This window comes from Tachypleus tridentatus, chromosome 13 (assembly GCF_004210375.1).
Source record: "Tachypleus tridentatus isolate NWPU-2018 chromosome 13, ASM421037v1, whole genome shotgun sequence".
Taxonomy (NCBI): Eukaryota; Metazoa; Arthropoda; class Merostomata; order Xiphosura; family Limulidae; genus Tachypleus; species Tachypleus tridentatus.
In genome coordinates this window covers 57,309,061-57,327,212 of record NC_134837.1, presented here as the reverse complement: position 1 = coordinate 57,327,212, position 18,152 = coordinate 57,309,061, and the positions used below count along the sequence as shown (strand labels likewise).

The window sequence follows — 18,152 nt, the reverse complement described above, 5'->3', positions numbered from 1 at the left end:
TTACATATCTCGGTGATCATTTAATAGGGTTTATATTTGGATATGCTTTCTACACCATTGTTCTCCCAGTCAAAGAGCTTATGGAAGTTTGTGCAAGTTAGTACTACCTAACGATTATCCTCCCTTTGAATATGTAAAATAGAAATTATTACTTACGTAAGTAACCTAGGGTTATGATATACCACACTAGGATTTTGTCTGATATAACAGTGTTGCACACACAATTCTATGGCCATTTATTTAGCGAAGAAATATCTGACTTTGATTCCTACTAGTTCTATCAATCAAATCAATAATCAACTATACATATAATTGAAAAGCCAGCACATATAGTAAGATTTCAGTGTCTGTCTTGATTGTGTAAATAAATATAATAATTTTTTTTTCTGAAATAAAAAACAGGTTCGAGAAATGTTTTGCAAGTGAAAAATTCTAGAATGGCCAACAAAGAAAAAGACTCAGGCTCATGTATGAAATAAAGATAATGATAACTTTATTCAGTAGTGAAAACTGTTGTGGTCTTACTTTCTAGTACCAGCAGATTGAAAGTTTTCTGACAAGCTTTATTGATGTCGGAATTTTTTCCTCTATAATGAGCCAAAGAATTGTAGATATACAGCACTGTTAAATCAGACAAAATCCCTAGTGTGGCATGTTGCATTCCTAGATCATCTATGACAGCTATCATTTCCATTATACACTGCTAGCCAAAATCTTGAGGCCAATTAACATAAAGAAAAAAATATGGATTTTGCTTTGTTAGACTTAACCACTTATTTGAGTAGCGCTTCGAAAGATGAAAATAAGAACAGGAAAAAAAAAAACTTGTTTAGCATTTAATAAGGAAAATGTGAACACTATGAAATTAGCCTAAATACTCAAAAGTTTAAGACCATACTGAAACGAAGCGTTAATCGGTAAACACGTAACGAAATTTAGTCATTTGTCTTAAAGCATTAGCGTTGTCAACATCTCCCACTGACGTCTGCGTTACATTGGGTAAAAATATGGCAAAGGCTACAGGGGCGTAAATTTTTTACACCCGATGGGGGGGGAGATGATTTTTGCAACCACTTATGTGGACTGTTCAGTTTGCAAATTTGTAATTTCTGATTACGTGAACCTGTAAGCTGTAAACATGCAGTCACAGAGTAATCTTGTTGCCACGATACTTCAAGGTTTGTATAAGTGAGGTGTTGTGAGCAGTTTTCAAAATGTTAATATAATAAAGAAAAACGTATCACAAATTAACTGCCACATGAATTTATTCCTGCATACTGCACAGTATAAAAGATGACCATTATACTTGACAAGGTTACTAATAACGTTCATTGCATGAATTACGTTTTCAAATATTAATAAAATTAGTAATTACCCTTGAAAAGTTTATATCTAATGAAAAACCTTCATGTTGTTTGATAAAAATAATTAAAATGTCTTTGCGAACTCTTGAAAATTATACATCAGTACAATGTAGCACATAATTATTCATACTTTTCATTGAATTAAGATTCATTTAGTCCTCTAGTCTACATGTTCCCAAACGTAGACCTTCTTTGTGATGATCTGTTTATGAATTCTTTCATAAGCTCTTCTATATTTATTTTGTCGACCTTATCTTTGTGAGTGTGACAAACTGCCACATGGTTGAGGAGGCACTGAGACACAGTTGACCTTAACCACGTCTTCAACCGTCTTAATGCAGAAAAGCTGCGTTCACATTCGCAGCTGGATACTGGACATACAAGCAAAATTTTCATGAGAAGAAACACTTCACTAAACATCCGCTGGCTTGTTTCATGCATTTTACAGTAAGCATCCTTCGCACCTTTCAGAGATACTGCTTTTGTTGTTCCTTTGAACATGGGCAACTGAAACTCGAGCCGTTGTGCAGAGATTTCTGGATAGAAGTTTATAACCGAGTTGTCAATCTTGCCAGATGTGATCATGTTCTCAAGTGCCAGATATTGCCTCAAGTCATTGTTGTCTACATTGAATCTAGTGGTCACTGGTTTTATGACTGTGCCCACAAATTCAAAATATTGGCTTCTGTAGTAATTTCTAGCTGTTGCAGAATGGTGTGGTGAGCCATCACCTGTGATCCTTCTGGGGGGGGGGGGGGGGGGGGTCTGCGAATGCGTGGTAGTTCAATAGGCACCAGATCTAGGGAACTTACCTTTTTCTCAGCTTCATCAAATATCTTGTTGTAATTGTCCTCTGTTCGCAATACCCACAATTGCTCAACTGCCATTGCAGATGCTTCAATCATGCAGATACTGTCGCTGATTTTGCTTGGAATGCACGGTTTAGTTCCTCTGACGCAGCTAATGGATGCTGAGCCATCAACAATCCTAAAACTGTCTTTCCTTTGTCAAATCTGTCCAGCAGACTTCGTGCTTTCCCTGCTACATCTAATTTTTCATTTGCTAATTCAGACAAAGAATCAACAATGTCACTGTAGATATCATTAGCACATATAATTGCAGATAGGCGGTACAACCAGCGTGTTGGACACAGTGGGCAGATGTGTTTAACTGGACCATTGTGGCTGTCTGACGATACAATATTTTTAAAGATTGTCTTGTATTTGCCTGACCTCTGATGCAAGACACCAAGTTCTTGTACCCACTGGACAGAATCTTGAATACATTCACAAGTTTAAACTGCATGTTGCATTATTAAATTAGCCTCGTGTGCTCCGCAGTGAAAAAACAAAACTGACGGTTGATTCTCTTTTATTTTTGCCTGCCATCCACTGTACGCACCACTCAGGTTAGCGGCGACATCATAAGTTTGCGCTCTTAATCCTGACAGTGGTAGACTGAGTCTAGTCAGAATATCAAGTATAGTCGAGGATATTATTTCACCAGTTGTATTGGAAACACTGTACAAACCAAGAAATGTCTCATGGACGTCAAGGTTCTCATCTACGTATCGTAGACATACAGCTTCTTGTTTGGCACCTGTAACATCTTGAGTGGCATCAACCATTAATGCAAAGATTTTACTTTGCTGCACTTCGTGTGCTATGTTCCTCAGTATTTGATGAGTGAACATCTCCATTATTTCATTCTGAGCCTGGGGTGATGTGAATGTGGTTTTCTTTGACAAGTAGGCCGTCAACTCAGGATCTTCCTCTTCCAGGAGCTTCATTAACTGCAGGAAGTTCCCCTCCGTATCAGTATGTCCACGTAATGCTAAACCTTGACGCAATAAGAAACGTAAACTTCTGAATATTTTGGCTAAACTTCTTTTGCATTCTTCCTGCTGCTTCTTTTTTCCATCATGTAGCTGGACAGTCACTGGAGTTACATCAAGTGAACCTTTTGGAGATATAGCGAATCGGTGCTAAGAGGAGGATTGGTGATCGTTGAATTTCTGTTTTGTCTTTTTCCAGTTGCAAAAACCGGTGGATATGAAGGTATACTCCACTGGCCTCTCCAATTTCCCTGTAAAAAGGCCTCTATTTTCCGCCTTGGCACAATGAAAGCATATGACTTTTTTGAGTCTGATTGTCGAAGTGCAGCCGTGGGAGCTCATCAAACCACTTGCTCTGGAAGTTGATATTTTGAGATTTTGCTTTCTGTCGTGGTATTAGTTGTGCGTCTGGATGATATGGCTTTTCACACTGTATCTGTGGAGTGTCAGATTTTTCATTACTGAACAAACTTGTTTCACAACTATTTGATGGTTCATGATGTGCAATAGTTGCACAAGCATTTTCAGACTCATCCTCTGATGAACATGGTATTTCCTCTGTATGGCAAGTTTCTATTCCTTTGCTTAAGGTTGTTAAATTATCTGCATCTGGATTGTCACTTGTAGAACTAGTAACTGGCTTGCAGAACTGTCTAATATTGGAGAGTTTCAGACGCTTGCTTGTCATAATTGGAATCTGTTTCCCAGATGACTCAACAGGCTAAAATACAGTCTTTATTGAAAAACGCTAACGTACAACGAACGTAGTTAGAACAGAATGGAAGTAGGACTGAACTGTGCAATGTATTTAAGTCAAACGCGCGAACCTCACAGTGACTACTGAGCCGACTGACCGTCTGAGCATCGCTGGAACAATAATGTGTGCTCGTTACAACACAGATCTTGATCACAGGAGTTTTCGCTTGGGAGTAATATTTTCGAATTTCATGCTCTGTTTAATCTGTTGTGATGAAAATTTTACTTTAATCTTACACTACGTACAAGACGTAGGTAGATTCTGTGATAGTGCTTGCAAGCCTTGCATGTATACTTAGGCCTACTAACTGATACTTAAATCGAAAAGTTTAGAAGCACGCCTATATTAAAGATGTACATTTCGGCTACTGAAAAACCTACATCTAGGCCTAATTATGTAATTCGATTGGTAAAAACATGAGAATCACAAGAACAAACACACAATTTGTAGGCCTGTGATGCAATAAAACAACTAACCAAACTGAAGGGGGGAATGATTGTATGAACCATACCCCCCACCTAAAATGAAGGGGGATGTATCCCCCCCAGGATTTACGCCCCTGAAAGGCTAAAAAGTTGACAGAGTTTTAACGTGGCAGAATTGTCGAGCTGCAAAAGCAAGGTTCTTTCAACGTGCCATCGCTGGTGAGATTGGGCGTAGTTAAACTGCTGTTGCAAATTTATTAAAAGACCCTGAGGGATACGGAACGAGAATTTCAAGTGGTCGGCCCAAGATAATTTCGTCGGCGTTGAGCAGGAGGATTCGATAGTTTGTTCGGCAAGACACCAGCCAATCATCGAACCAGATTAAGGCCCTTACGGACGCAGAATGCAGCTCAAGAACAATAAGACAGCATCTTAGGATCTACAAGAGAAAGGCTTTAAAAACCGTAAACGTCTTCAAAGGCTACGCCTCCTTCCACACCACGAAACAGCTCAGTTAAACTTTGCTGAGAAGCACCAACCATGGGACGTAGAAAAGTGGAAGAAGATTTTTCTCTCTGATGAGAAAAAAATTAACCTGATGGTCCAGATGGCTTCCAACGTTACTGACACGTTAAGGAGATCCCACCAGAGGCATTTTCCACATGACACAGTGGAGGAGGTGCCATCATGATCTGAGGTGCTTTCTCCTTCCATGGAACAATGGAGCTTTAGGTTATACAGGGGTGTCAAATAGCAGCTGGCTACATTGGCGTGTTGGAGAGAGCATCCTTATTGACTGAAGGCCCTCGTTTGTGTGGAAATGACTGGATCTTTCAGCAGGACAACGCTGCAATCCACAATGCCCGCAGAACAAAGGACTTTTTCATGGCGAATAACGTGATTCTTTTGGACCATCCATCGTGTTCGCCCGAACTGAACCCCATTGAAAATGTTTGGGGGTGGATGGCAAGGGAAGTCTATAGAAATGTACGTCAATTTCAAACAATGCCTGATCTTCGTGAAGCCATCTTCACCACTTGGAATAACATTCTAGCCAGCCCTCTGCAAACATTTATATCGACCATGCAAAAGCGAATGTTTGAAGTTATTTGCAATGACGTCCGTGCAACTCACTACTGAGACCTTTTGTTGGGCATTTCCTACCCTGTTTAGGACTTCTTTTTGGTGTGGTTTTAAATTTTTGACTAGCTAGTACTTAGGATAATTTCATAGTGTTCACATTTACCTTATTACTATTTTATTTTTATTTTCCCTTTTTTATTTTTATCTTTCAAAGCTCTACTCAAATAAGTGGTTGAGTCTAACAAGGCAAATTGCATATTTTTTTATTTATGTTCATTGACCTGAAGATTTTGGCCACCAGTGTGTATATTTAAAAATAGATTAATTTCACGAAGCATACTAATTTGTGCAATCTTACGCCATCACCCGTCCGTTTGGATATGACACACACTCCAGAAGAATGATGACAATGAAGCATAGCCAAGCAAGTAGAAATCCTGTGAAATGGTTACTGTGTTACATAGTCACAGCTTGAGACCTAAATCAATACAATTTCATTGCTATCCACAGCTTTTATACTCACAAAAATATCAGCTAAAGAAAGTACACAACATGGGCACGAAAGTTTCAAAACATTACTTGAATATATTTGAATGGGAAAGAGTAACAGCCGCTGATAAATGAATGGCGTAGGTGTACTCTAAGTATGCCATAATAACAACGAAAAATAACAATGTTAATATTTTAATCTGTTGGTTTTGTGCTGCGTTGTAATAGCTGTCTTCTGAATTATTTTATACAGTGACTACTGAAAGTAACTCGGTTAATATTTACTAATATTTTAACCTTTAAAAGTTGAATGTATGTATATAATTAATGAACATTACCTAATGCTCTGTTTAGCTTTAATGTGTAGAAATGCTGTAATATTTGTTATTTTATTGTAGCTTATCCATCGTATGCATCTTGAAATTTTGTCTAATTATAAGTAATATTAGCTTCAAAGTTCAACTATTGGTCTACAGCTTCAGTCTGTTTCGGACTTATTAAACTATGATTTTGTGGTTATGCTTTGATGTTGAATGAGATGTTATAAAAATGTCTCAACAGCATTGTCTTTAAGTATTTTCAAGATATCACCTTAATATTCCTAAATGACTTAAAATAAATGTTATGTAAAATAATGAACCTTAATTGAGCTAGCTTCCCCCGACACCCCACAATGGCTAAGCGGCAGATCTGAAGCTTATATTGCTAGAAACCTGTTTTTGATACCCGTGGTTGACATAACACCAATAACCCAATGTGTAGCTGTGTGCTCAATTGAAACAAATACTTGAGCTGAAAAAGAGTAATTTGAAATAAATCATTCTGGTTTCCAAAAATGCTCATATCTTTATAGTTATAAATTTTACTATTTTTGTTGTTTAGTAATAATATTTCAATTGTCTCTTAATTAGGTACAAATATCATATAGGTAAAGAGAGTTTGAACACACTATTTAGTTAGTGTCAATATGTGTTCGATTCCCTGTAGTTGACCGAATGCTGTTAGCCCATCGTATATCTTTGCACTAAGGCAGTGACAACTTATTTGCTGTGGTATTACAAGTAGAGGCGCGTAGAATTTATTTTCATGGAATATCAACACATGATGTATATTATCATACCAAGATAAGAAGTATTCCTTAGGAAACCAAGACATGATGTTTTTACTAGAATACCAAGACGAGATGTACTTGTTTGTGTACCAAGAAATGAATGATGTCTTTACTAGGGTAATAAAATAGGAAGTCTTTGTTTGAATACCAAGACATAATGTCTTTACTAGGGTAATAAGATAGGAAGTCTTTGTTTGAATACCAAGACATGATGTCTTTACTAGGGTAATAAAATAGGAAGTCTTTGTTTGAATACCAAGACATGATGTCTTTACTAGGGTAATAAAATAGGTAGTCTTTGTTTGAATACCAAGACATGATGTCTTTACTAGGGTAATAAAATAGGAAGTCTTTGTTTGAATACCAAGACATGATGTCTTTACTAGGGTAATAAAATAGGAAGTCTTTGTTTGAATACCAAGACATGATGTCTTTACTAGGGTAATAAAATAGGAAGTCTTTGTTTGAATACCAAGACATGATGTCTTTACTAGGGTAATAAAATAGGAAGTCTTTGTTTGAATACCAAGACATGATGTCTTTACTAGGGTAATAAAATAGGAAGTCTTTGTTTGAATACCAAGACATGATGTCTTTACTAGGGTAATAAAATAGGAAGTCTTTGTTTGAATACCAAGACATGATGTCTTTACTAGGGTAATAAAATAGGAAGTCTTTGTTTGAATACCAAGACATGATGTCTTTACTAGGGTAATAAAATAGGAAGTCTTTGTTTGAATACCAAGACATGATGTCTTTACTAGGGTAATATAATAGGAAGTCTTTGTTTGAATACCAAGACATGATGTCTTTACTAGGGTAATAAAATAGGAAGTATTTGTTTGAATACCAAGACATGATGTATTTCATATGATAATAAGGCAAGACAAACGATGTATTTTCTAGGATACAAAAATAAGAAATTATTGTTATGATATCAAGACATAAGTTATATGTTTATAAAATAACAAGATAAGGAGCATTTATGAAATATTACGGCATAAATTCTGTTTTTACTATGGTATAAATATATGGAATTTTTGTTAGAATATCAAAACACAAATTGGGTATTTAATATACTCACAAAGTAAAGAATATTCTGTAGGATACCAACAGACAAATTATGTCTTTACTGAGACACCAAGATAGGAAATATTTTTTTAGAATACTAAAATATAAGTTATCTCTTTCCTAAGATAACAAAACAGAGAATATTTGATAGTATACGAAGACACAAACTGTGTCTTTGCTAACTACGAGGGAGTCTTTTCTTAGGATACCAAAACACAAAAAGGTAAACAATTTAGACTGGAAATAGCGTCTACATTATTATCTCAAGCTACAAATCACTATTTTGACTCCATTAAAAGTGATAAGTTCTGTAGACGTGGAGTCAAAATAGTGATTTGTAGCTTGAGAAAATCATTTTTAGCCTAGTTTGTCCACCCTTCCCTTTAGAGTCTCTAGTTGTAGGCTTGAAAATATAATTTTTGCATTTTGATTTAACTTGTCTCTATACTTTTTGACCATTCCCTATTTCACTTTTTAAAATACCAATTTATAATTATCGTGTTTCTTAAGTTTTTATAAACATTTATGGAAAATATATCATTACTTGCGTATCCTTGTCTACATTCAACTGAATGTAACACATTCTTCAACAGGTTACTGCTGCATTAGTTTGTTTTTTTTTCCCACCCAACCATTGTTTACTGAATCAGATAGTTTTGTTTGGTTGGTTGTAGTTAAGTACAGAGCTATACAATGGACTACTTGTGCTGTATCTACCATGGGTATCGAAACCATATTTCTAGCGATGTAAGTCCACAGACATACAGCTATGTCACTGGGGGGTAGGGATGTTGTGCCTGAGGTTTCGTGTAAATACGCATTTAACTAACGCTGGGTATAAATAAAGCTACGCGCAACAGCGTCGTTTATATTATATATTCATAGCCACTTGAATAACTTTCAATGAAAAATAATCAACTTTCATAATAGATTACGAACATTCTCAGCGTTTCATATAGTAACTTTCAAAATAGATCACAAACATTCTCAGCGTTTCGTATAGTAACTTTCATAATAGATCACAAACATTCTCAGCGTTTCACATAGTAACTTTCAAAATAGATCACGAACATTCTCAGCGTTTCGTATAGTAACTTTCATAATAGATCACAAACATTCTCAGCGTTTCATATAGTAACTTTCAAAATAGATCACGAACATTCTCAGCGTTTCGTATAGTAACTTTCAAAATAGATCATGAACATACTCAGCGTTTTGTATAGTAACTTTCAAAATATATCACAAACATTCTCAGCGTTTCGTATAGTAACTTTCAAAATAGATCACGAACATTCTCAGCGTTTCATATAGTATACATACCTACATTTTGGTGCAAAATACTCAACTGATTTTGCTGTAGTCTTGTGAAAGAAAAAGATGAATAATGATAATAAAATACACACTCAAAATTTCAGTGAAAATGAGTAGAATAAATCACCTCTCATAAAAGTAGAGAAATCTACTATTTAATCGTCTACTGTTAGAAAAACTCACTAAAATAGTTGCAGGGAAACAGGATACAGACAAAGTAAAACAGAGACTCGAGAAACAATGAAAAAATGCAAACTTGAGAAATTATTAATTCTCAACGTGGCAGTTTCCAATTAATGTGCTATAAGTTGCACAAATTATTTTCTAATGAATGCGCGTTGATAAAACACCAGATGTTTGTAATGTCGGAAAGTGAAAGACTTAGGGAAATTCTTCACGGTGAAAAAAACGAAGGTGCTTGAATTATTTTTAAAACTACACTGTGGCACACTCAGTACTAATTTTGTTACTACTGTCTAGGTTTCAGTAAAATATTCATAACCATTCTTTCTGTAGCGGCTTGTAAGGCTATAATTAATAATAATAAGGCTGAAGGCAATGTTAAATGTATACACATTGGTTACTCTAATAAAATGATACGTTTCCATTAGGTATACAATGAAACATTACAAACTAGTATATTGGTACTCAAATGACTTTTACATTTCAGCAATGTTAACTCCCTAACTTCGACCCTGAAAGGTGCATTCACAACATCAGCAATTTTCCCATGATAAAAGCAGACTAACAGAGTTGGCACTAAAATACAACAATGTGTCCCAATCAGATACATCCCCCCATACAACCTTTTTCTAGAAATGCAAAACGTAAACAAAAACTCAACATTGACCTGTCTTTATCTTTATTAAACATCGTATTATCTGTTTCATCTCAGGCTCAAAACAGATAAAACATTTGGTCTGTCCTGTGAAAGTGGGTTTTCTCTGAGCAGTCCGGTTTCCGTCCACATCTAAATTCTGGGCATAGGACTTCGGTCCCCACACCCCTGAAAGGGGTCCTTTATCTAACCACGATCTCAGCTGCTTAACGTATTTAAATCTTAATAACTACAGTTTCTATCTATCTTATAAAAATAAATAAATAAAATAAAAATTTAAACTACCTTTGTTCTTCCAGTGAACCGGACTCAATGTTGAATATTAATCCAAGAACTCTCCACTTTGGTCTCTTCCTCTCCCTCTCCAGTCTCTTCCATAAGGTCACACCACCGACAGATTCACTCCATCACTCTTTCACCCCAGTCGTCAAACCTTAACCACGTGAACTCTCGAGCAAAGTTGAAGGGGAACATCAGTTCCCGACTATCCCCGTTAGAAGGAGTACTCTCCTTTCTTAAACCAAACCCTTGCCACGATTTTGTTTGTTTGTTTGCCACTGTTTAAAGGACTGCGTTGTGAATGTCGTTTCTAAGCATTTCAACATATTAGGAAGTGCGTGTTGCAAAGAGATGCAACGCACGAAAGAAAGTTTATGATTCACAATATACTTCCCTAATTAAACGTTAATGAAACAGCTTTATTTTTGTTCTTGAATAACTGAAACGTTTCATTCAACAGGGTGTCTATACTAGTTCTTGTTGTCATAAGCATCGTGTGGATGCCCATCATCCAGGTTGCCCAAGGTAGCCAACTTTTCCATTACATTCAAGCTGTCACTAGCTGCTTAGCTCCTCCTGTCTGTGCTGTTTTTGTCCTAGCTGTGTTGTGGAGCCGGATTAATGAACAGGTGGGAAAAATTACAAAAACAACAACAACAGTTCACAGAAACTAATGTTAATTAATGATTCTAATAACTCTTACCGTTTGGTTATCTTTATAGCTGTTTAACTTGAGTGCAAACAGAAGATAAATGGTACTGCTGGAACAACATTTCTATTACATTTAATAAGACGTTTATAAAATTACTAACATATGTTACAGCATTTCAAGAAACATTTCTTTAATTGTTTTTTTTTCAAACTCCTTTGTATAGAATTTCCAACAAACTAAAAAGATATATATTTGTAAGTCTTTGAAGGATAAAGTAAGTCACAAAGTATTAATACTTTCATGCTTGGTGGGTTAACTTAAAATTTTTGTATTCCTGATATTATTAAATTACTCATATCTCATTTGATAAAAATAGTGGAATAAGTATTTAGTGTTGCAGATAAAATATGTTTTAAGTATTATAGTTTAAAGTGTATTATTCTTTGGTTCTTTTTTACTAAATATGGAAACTAATTAAACTAAGAAAATATGATGTATGTTTACGTGTGCGTGCGTGTTTATATATCAGATCATCCCATACGTAATGTCTGATGCACAGAAAGTGCATCATCATTTCTGTCTTTGTAGAAGGCTTTAATGACTAAACTATGTAGTAGGACGTGTATAAAAATGTTCAGACAAATAAAAGAAACTAACCAAACCCTACTTTTTCAGAACATTAATCAAATAAGACCTTATGAAGACGAATGTGTCTGAAGAGCACATCAGGTATATAATGCTTTATGAGTTTAAAAAAGGCAATAATGCACCAGAAACTACACGAAACATTGAAGGTGTTTATGGTGCGGAGTCTCTCAATGAAAGAAAATGTCGAAAGTGGTTTCAGAAGTTCAGATCAGGTGACTACAGCTTGAGTGATGCGCCACGTTCAGGTCGTCCTGTTGAGTTTAATGATGACTTGCTGCTTGTTGTACTTGATGAAGATTGATTGTGCTGTAACAGTTGAAGAACTAGCACAGAAGCTTAATTCAACCCATTCAGCAGTTCACCGTCATCTGCAACAGCTTGGAAAAGTGTCAAAACTTGGAAAGTGGGTCCGCCATGATTTGACAAAGGGCAACCTTAGAATAAGAATGAACATTTTCACTTCTCTGCACTCTCGTGAACGTAACTCACCTTTTTTGGACGGGTTAGTGACTGGAGATGAAAAATGGATATTTTATAAAAATGTTAAGCGCCGCAGACAATGGCTCAGTGCAGGTAAACTGGCTAAAGCACAATCCAAAATGGACCTACACCCTAGGAATGTCTTGTTAAGCGTTTGGTGGGATATTGTTGGTGTGATCCACTTTGAGTTGCTGCCACTCAATGTAATGATTACATCAGACTTCTATTGTCAACAGTTAGAGCGCTTGAATGCTGCACTGAAAGAAAAGAGGTCTGCTTTGATCAATTGTAAAGGTGTTTTACATCAGGATAATTCAAAGCCTCATACAGCAAGGATCACATCTGCAAAGACTAAAGAGCTAGACTGGGAAAACTTCCACATCCTCCTTATTCTCCAGACCTTGCCCCATCTTATTATCATATATTCTGAAGTTTGCAGAACAATCTTGATGGAAAAGAGCTTGGAAAACATGAAGATATCTATACTACACTCTCTACATTATTTTCCTCCAATAATTTTATAGAAGTGGCGTACAGAAGCTTGTGAATCATTGGCAAGAAGTGATTGATAATAATGTAACGAATATAATTAATTAAATAACATTGAAAGTGTTTGAAACCATTTCTCTTTTTCTGAACTGAAAATCGGACATCACTTGAGATATATACAGTCATGTGAAAAAATTAGGACACCCTATGAAAGTCTGTGTATACATGTAACAATTTTGGATAAATAGATATGTAATCTCAATTGTAACAATACTGAAGATTAAAGTAATATAACTAAACAATTAAAACTGAAGAAAAGACTTTTCAAGATCTTCTGTAAAATGTAATCGACAAAAAATGTATATTCTAACTGAGGAAATAGTTAGGACACCCCCAAATTTATACCCACATAAAATGGCTCAACTCACACACAGGTGTATCACACCAGGTGAACGTGATTAGAAGATCGTTACTCAGCATTGTGAATGAGGGTTGCCCTATTTAAACTCCAGACATTTAGTTTTTTGTGCTCCTGACTGTTGAAGTGAGAGTGAGCACCATGGTGAGAGCAAAAGAGCTGTCTGAGGCTTTCAGAAAGAAAATTGTCGCAGCTTATGAGTCTGGTAAGGGATTTAAAAAGATCTCAAAAGAGTTTGAAATCAGCCATTCCACTGTCCAGAAAATAGTCAACAAGTGGAGGGCTTTCAAAACAACTGCCAACATGCCCAGGTCTGGTTGTCCAAGCAAGTTCACCCCGAGAGCAGACCGCAAGATGCTAAAAGAGGTCTCCATAAACCCTAAAATGTCATCACGGGACCTACAACAGGCTCTGGCTACTGTTGAGGTGAAAGTGCATGCCTCTACAATCAGAAAGAGACTGCACAAGTTTAGCTTGCATGGGAGGTGTGCAAGGAGAAAACATTTGCTCTCTAAGAGAAACATCAAGGCCAGAGTGAAGTTTGCCAGAGAGAATGTAGACAAAGACCAGGACTTCTGAAATAATGTTCTTTGGACACATGAGTCCAAAATTGAATTATTTGGACACCAGAACAGAGGACATGTTTGGCGTAAACCAAATACAGCATTCCAGGAAAAGAACCTATACCAACTGTAAAGCATGGAGGTGGAAGTGTCATGGTTTGAGGCTGCTTTGCTGCAGCAGGACCTGGACAGCTCACAATCATAGAATCCACCATGAATTCTCCTGTGTATCAGAGGGTGCTTGAGGATCATGTGAAACCATCTGTAAGAAAATTAAAGCTGAAGCGGAACTGGTCCCTGCAACACGACAATGACCCAAAACATACCAATAAATCCATCAATGACTGGCTGAAAACTAAGAAATGGAGAGTCCTGGAATGGCTGAGTCAAAGCCCAGATCTTAATCCCATTGAGATGCTGTGGGGTGACTTGAAACGGGCTGTACATGCAAGAAACCCCTCAAACATTTCACAGCTGACAAAATTCTGCAATGAGGAGTGGGTCAAACTTTCTTCAGACTGATGTCAGAGACTGGTAGATGGCTAAAAGAAGCATTTCACTGCAGTTATTTCAGCTAAAGGGGGAACACTAGCTATTAGGGGGTAGGGTGTCCTAAAAAAGCATCTCACTGCAGTTATTTCAGCTAAAGGGGTAACACTAGCTATTAAAGGGTATGATGTCCTAACTTTTCCGCAGTTAGAATATGCATTTTGTAGAATTATATTTACAGAAGATCTTGACAAGTCTTTTCTTCAGTTTTAATTGTTTAGTTATATTCCTATAATCTCTCAGTATTGTTAAAATTGAGATTAAATATCTATATATCCAAAAATGTTACAACAATACACAGGCTTTCATAGGGTGTTCTAATTTTTGTACACGACTGTATACATTCGCGTGTATATGTGTGTATTTATACAAAACAATAAGTAATGTGTGTGTGTATATATATATATATGCTTACCTATTTAAATCTAAATGTGAAAGGATTTTATATATATCTCTACAGGGTGCCTTCTTCGGTCTTGTTGCAGGATTGGTAGTCGGAATTATTCGTTTTGTCTTGGAATTTTACTACACCGTTCCACCTTGTGCTGATGGTCAACCAGATCCTCGACCTGCAGTTTTGGCAAAAGTTCACTACTTGCACTTTGGGTGTATACTTTTTATTATTTCGTGCATTGTGACCACAGTAATCAGTCTTCTAACAAAGCCAATTGATAAGAAACAGGTATGTTTTGATACTAATACTAACCTTCAAGTCAATCATAACAATAACATAAAAACAGTAACTATTATACCAGCTACAATACAACTTAATAGTAACCTTTATTTCAACCATATTGAGATGCTCTCCCCTTCCCTCTATCAGCATCTACATAGCAGATAATTTTGAAAGATAAAAGGATCATACACAATATTTAAGAGTTGTTTGTTTTATTTGTGTGATATTTGAGTCATTATTGTTGAGTTCTGTGTACTTCATGAGTGATATAAACCAAATGCAATAAGAACATGTTTGGAGTATAATTTAAATCTTGAATGGTATATGAAAAATATTACAAAATGCACTAGGAAGTAAACACTACGTTTCAACACTTTTATTAGGGTTAAAGAGTTTACAAGCTTCACAACTTTGGGATTTCACGTCTGAAATAAGAAAGTCAGGTTAGTCAGTCTCCTCCAAAAATACATCACTTTTAACCCCCCCTTTCTCTTTTCTTGGTTTTAGGTCAAAAAACTAAGAAAAGAAAAAAGTGTTATGTCTTATTGCAAAAAATTATTTACTTTCTCTTTTGCTATAAATATGTATATATATATTTTGGTCTGAAAACGATTAAGTAACAGCATGTACATGGATAAGGCCCAAAATTGACATTTTTAAATGTCTAGATAACTTCTGCTTTCACGCTTTAAAAAACATTATATTTTATTGGTTCAAGTCTACAAAAAAAATTATACAATTCCTCTCATTCTAACACTTTTCATCTACCCTTATGGCCCCTCTAGCTAAAATGAACTGGGACAAGGCCTGATAATATACTGTATATGTTGTAGCAAGTACAACAAAATATTAGTCAACATTCTGCTTTATGTTAGCAAATACTCGTTAGTATTTAAAAGAAAGCAAGAAAAATGTAAATCCTTTAATATGAACATCATAGTCCTACAGATAAACGAGTATATCCTTCAAAGACTTACATACTGTTTCTGTTGACAAATACTACATGAATTCATGGGCTTATAAGGTGTCCCATAAGCTTTTATCCCGGTTATAGAGATTCTGTACTTTTTAGTTAACAGTAAATAATTTAACTGTTTTCCATTTTTTTCAGCCTAAAAACTAAAGGCATATGGATAAATGAGGTCAGCATGGCAAAGTCACTGAAGTTTATAATTTCTAATATGAAATATTTAATTTTCCAATGGAAATGGTTTTCAGAATGATGGGGCTCTTACAAGTGAAACTTGTAGATGAAATATATTACTTTTTCAGTTGTATCGGCTGACCTTTTGGACAAGATTAAGTTCCAATGTACGTGAAGAATTGGTTAGCCACCGCAAAGAAGCCAGTAGGAAAAATGTCTCTAATGACGTCACTATAGCAAAGGAAGGAAGGACTAACCTTGCTCTCAGTTCAGAAACTCTCAACGACAGTACACAGGCTAATGTGAAAAAGCACAAAGAAGAGAACATCGGAGATCCACAAAAAAGTCCTGAACATTTAAAAGGTGAGGCTACACTTGGTATCTCTCGTTTATTTAGAGATATGTATTATATTCCAAACAAATTTACAAACATTTTGTTTCTTCTTTCATGTAAGGATGATTTACAAATCGGTCTTTAAGTAATCTTCAAACCAAACCTTGAAAGATTCTGCATTTCCTTTCATACAAGGTTAGGTCATTCCTCATATTATCTTCTAATCCAACTTACACATATCCTAAATTCTATTAATAACTATACTATCTATAAGATACTCAAATATGGTATATTATTTCCAACATATTAAATTCTGATGCTTTTTCAAGCTCTGGAATGGTGCTTAATAGCATTTGCAAATTTGTTTCTAATTATATCATCCTATAAACTTCCTTGTTTTTATATTTTATATTGAAATTACGAAACTTTTACCATCAACTTGAATATCTAGTGGTATTTCATCCAGCATAGATGTTTTGAAATACAATTTAATATTAACGAAAATTTTTTTTCAATAATTTCCAATACATTTTTGCACGTTCCACACTAAGGAGCCATTTTTTTTATTCCTACACCAGCAGAGCTTCCTACGTGGAAACGAGTACTATTCTTTATTTTTGGAATTAATAAGAATCCTAGTAGTCAAATGGATCAGAAAACTTCAAGTGTCTCTCCTCACGAGGAAATTCAACAAGTCTTACGGTTTGTCAATGAAGAAAGAAAGTGGAAGAAGTGGTGCAACATTAATGCTATTCTTCTGGCTATTTTTGGAGGATTTGTTTGGGGATATTACGCCTAATTTAATTACGGGATGTTTAAAACTTGTAGTACATTATAAATACAAATATATTGTCTTATTGATATTTTGGTGAATATCCTGTCTTTCTGTGACAAGTAAGGGAAAACATTAAAACTGGATTTGGTTAGGATTATAAACATTCCTGAAACGAACATACGTATTGAAATAAGGAATGATATATGTAAAGTTAAAGTTTTTATAAGTATTCAGAATAAATTATCTTTGAAATTGAAAAGTTGCCTTTAGTTGACAGTTATTTTTTAAATAGTTTCCTATCAAACTGATTGCGAAGTTAGAAAACCATGGGCGCTAGCCTACTTAAGTAAAAATCAATGGTTAAAAAATAGGAAAAATTGACTTTCTACTGTGTGTCCTATTTTAAACTATCCTCCTAAATAAATCTTTCCCTGGTGTGAGAACTTACAAAACTAGAAACCGAGTTCCGATACTCATGGTAGGTAAAGCCCAGATAGCTCATTATGTAGCTTTGTGCTTATATACAAATGAACCAAGCCCTAAATAAACAAATACAAACAAGTCGTACGTAGCACCATCTAGCCACTAAATAGTTTTAAACTGATACTGCCTCTCAAAATAGTTTTCCATTCAACACAATGTTTAAAACATTCTAATTAAACTTTTACTCAGTTCTAAATCATTGATATTATTGTGAATTTTAAATCGTATTAAAATGTTCACTAGGCTTGTAACTATATCTTTAATAATTATGGTATGTATTTTTAGTAGAGTTATTGGCAAGACATTATCTGAATCCACAAGGCCAACAGTTTGTACAAAAAGCGTATAATATTCAAGTTTAATAGTTTTTCAATAAAAC

The 18,152-nt window shown here is 35.4% G+C and overlaps 1 protein-coding gene across 6 annotated transcripts in view; it reads left to right on the top strand.

Annotated features, from left to right (window-relative positions):
* Window positions 1-17,549, top strand: part of LOC143237156 (sodium/glucose cotransporter 4-like) — a 50,385-nt gene extending 32,836 nt beyond the window's left edge. For 4 of the 6 annotated variants that reach the window (XM_076476097.1, XM_076476095.1, XM_076476098.1 and 1 more), the window contains 4 exons: window positions 11,023-11,191; window positions 14,822-15,043; window positions 16,310-16,544; window positions 17,094-17,549. In XM_076476097.1, coding sequence (XP_076332212.1) covers window positions 11,023-11,191; window positions 14,822-15,043; window positions 16,310-16,544; window positions 17,094-17,314 — 847 coding nt within the window. In that variant the 3' untranslated portion in view covers window positions 17,315-17,549. The remainder of the gene's footprint in view (window positions 1-11,022; window positions 11,192-14,821; window positions 15,044-16,309; window positions 16,545-17,093) is intronic. The other 2 variants (XM_076476096.1, XM_076476100.1) reach the window with 2 other exon arrangements.
* Window positions 17,550-18,152: the final 603 nt, after the last annotated feature.